The following is a 1,754-nucleotide window of genomic DNA, read 5'->3' on the forward strand; positions in this document are numbered from 1 at the left end:
TGTTTTTATTATTTTTCTATATATAGGTTTGTTGTTTTTATTTATCTTTTATACTAAGACCATTTTTATTTCTTTTATTTTTTTTAATTGGAACTTTATTATTTCCAATCAAAATATGTTGTTTTATTTTTTATTATATATAGAATATTTTCAATTCTTTTTATATACTTACCATTTTGATTGATTTATGCAAAAAAAAGAATATTTTTTTAATATTAGAAATTTATTGTATATTTTTTAACGGTACATAAGCTAATCAAATATTAACATTATATATTACTCAATATATTTCACATTTATTAGCATGTATTATTATTTTCTAAATAATATATATTAATAATTTACAATAAGTTTAATATTGAATAGTTAATAATTCATGTGTTGTGATCTCTATGTAACTAAATAATATCTACATAAATAATATTCACATAATTAGTACCTGCATATCTAATATTTGCATAATTAAACCCTGCATAGCTAATACCTGCATAACTCTAATCAGTAACCAAACAACCCCTTAAAGTTTTATGTTAACTTTCTCATTTTCTTTTATTACTGTTAGTTGGTATTATTGTTCATAGTTGGTTAAATAAATAATCAGTTAGTTAATGAGCTGTCATCGGTTAGTTGTGGATTAGAGTCAGTTAGAAAATGCATTTTGTGACTGAATTTGTATATGAAACATTTGTATATAAGAAGGCACAAGTGTAACACTCATGATTGATTCAGTAAGATTTTTCTTCTTCTTCTTCAAAATTTAGTTAATCTCTAGATCCTTCAATGGTGTTTTTTCATATTCTTTACTTGAATTTTCACATGGTATCAAAGCCAGGTTATACTTGTGATCCAATAAATCAAAGTAGAAGTAGATCAGAGTAGTGTTTACACTACAATAGAGCTATGAAGAAGACATCAATGGCGACAATGCGAATTGATCCTCTTTATATAGGTCCATCAGATGCTTCAAGTGCAGTTTTGATTCCTATCAAGCTCACAGGCCCTGAAAATTACGGTGTGTGGAGTAGATCAATGAGAATTGCATTGACGGGGAAGAGGAAAATTGGATTTATTACAGGAGCTTACAGTAGATCTCTGTATCGAGATGAATTACATGAACAGTGGGAAACATGTAATGCAATTGTATTGTCATGGTTGATGAGTTCAGTCAGTGAAGATCTTTTAAGTGGAATAGTGTATGCTACCAATGCTTATACAGTTTGGGCGGACTTGAAAGAAAAGTTCGACAACATCAATCGAATGAGAATTTACTAGCTGCACAGGGAAATCAACACACTCTCACAAGGTACTGATTCAGTTTCAACTTACTACACTAAATTAAAGAATTTGTGGGAGGAATACCTTCCCCTAGTTGTGCATGTCCAAAATCCAAAGAATATGCAGATCACCTATCAGCTTAGACTAATTCAGTTCCTTAGTGGTTTGAATGAGTCGTATGAACATGCTAAGAGACAAATTTTGTTAAAAGGTGTTACTCATTATATTAATCAAGCTTATGCCATGATTATAGAGGATGAGCTTCAACAACAAACAACTTTTATAGCCATTTTTAATAATGTACCGGAGCCAGTAGCTATGAGTGTTAACAGAGGTAACAATCATAATCAGGAAGAAGATGTGAATATTGTCAGTATACTGGACACACTAAGGAAAATTGTTACAAATTAATTGGCTATCCAGCAGATTGGAAACACAGAAAGAAGTCTGGTTTCAATAATTCAAGGTCAAGTCCAATG

General features: G+C 29.8%; 1 protein-coding gene across 1 annotated transcript; it reads left to right on the top strand.

The window, feature by feature from the left end:
• The first annotated feature begins 915 nt into the window (after nucleotides 1-915).
• Nucleotides 916-1,272, top strand: LOC138338858 (uncharacterized). The gene has a single exon (XM_069289943.1). It carries the CDS (start codon nucleotides 916-918, stop codon nucleotides 1,270-1,272), a length of 357 nt encoding a protein of 118 aa, XP_069146044.1.
• Nucleotides 1,273-1,754: the final 482 nt, after the last annotated feature.

The sequence above is a fragment of the Solanum lycopersicum genome, chromosome 10 (assembly GCF_036512215.1).
Source record: "Solanum lycopersicum chromosome 10, SLM_r2.1".
In the NCBI taxonomy this organism is placed as follows: Eukaryota; Viridiplantae; Streptophyta; class Magnoliopsida; order Solanales; family Solanaceae; genus Solanum; species Solanum lycopersicum.

What these genes read in the sequence shown, in the direction of transcription:
- LOC138338858 (XM_069289943.1), top strand. Translation starts at nt 916, where the DNA reads ATGGCGACAATGCGAATTGATCCTCTTTATATAGGTCCATCAGATGCT.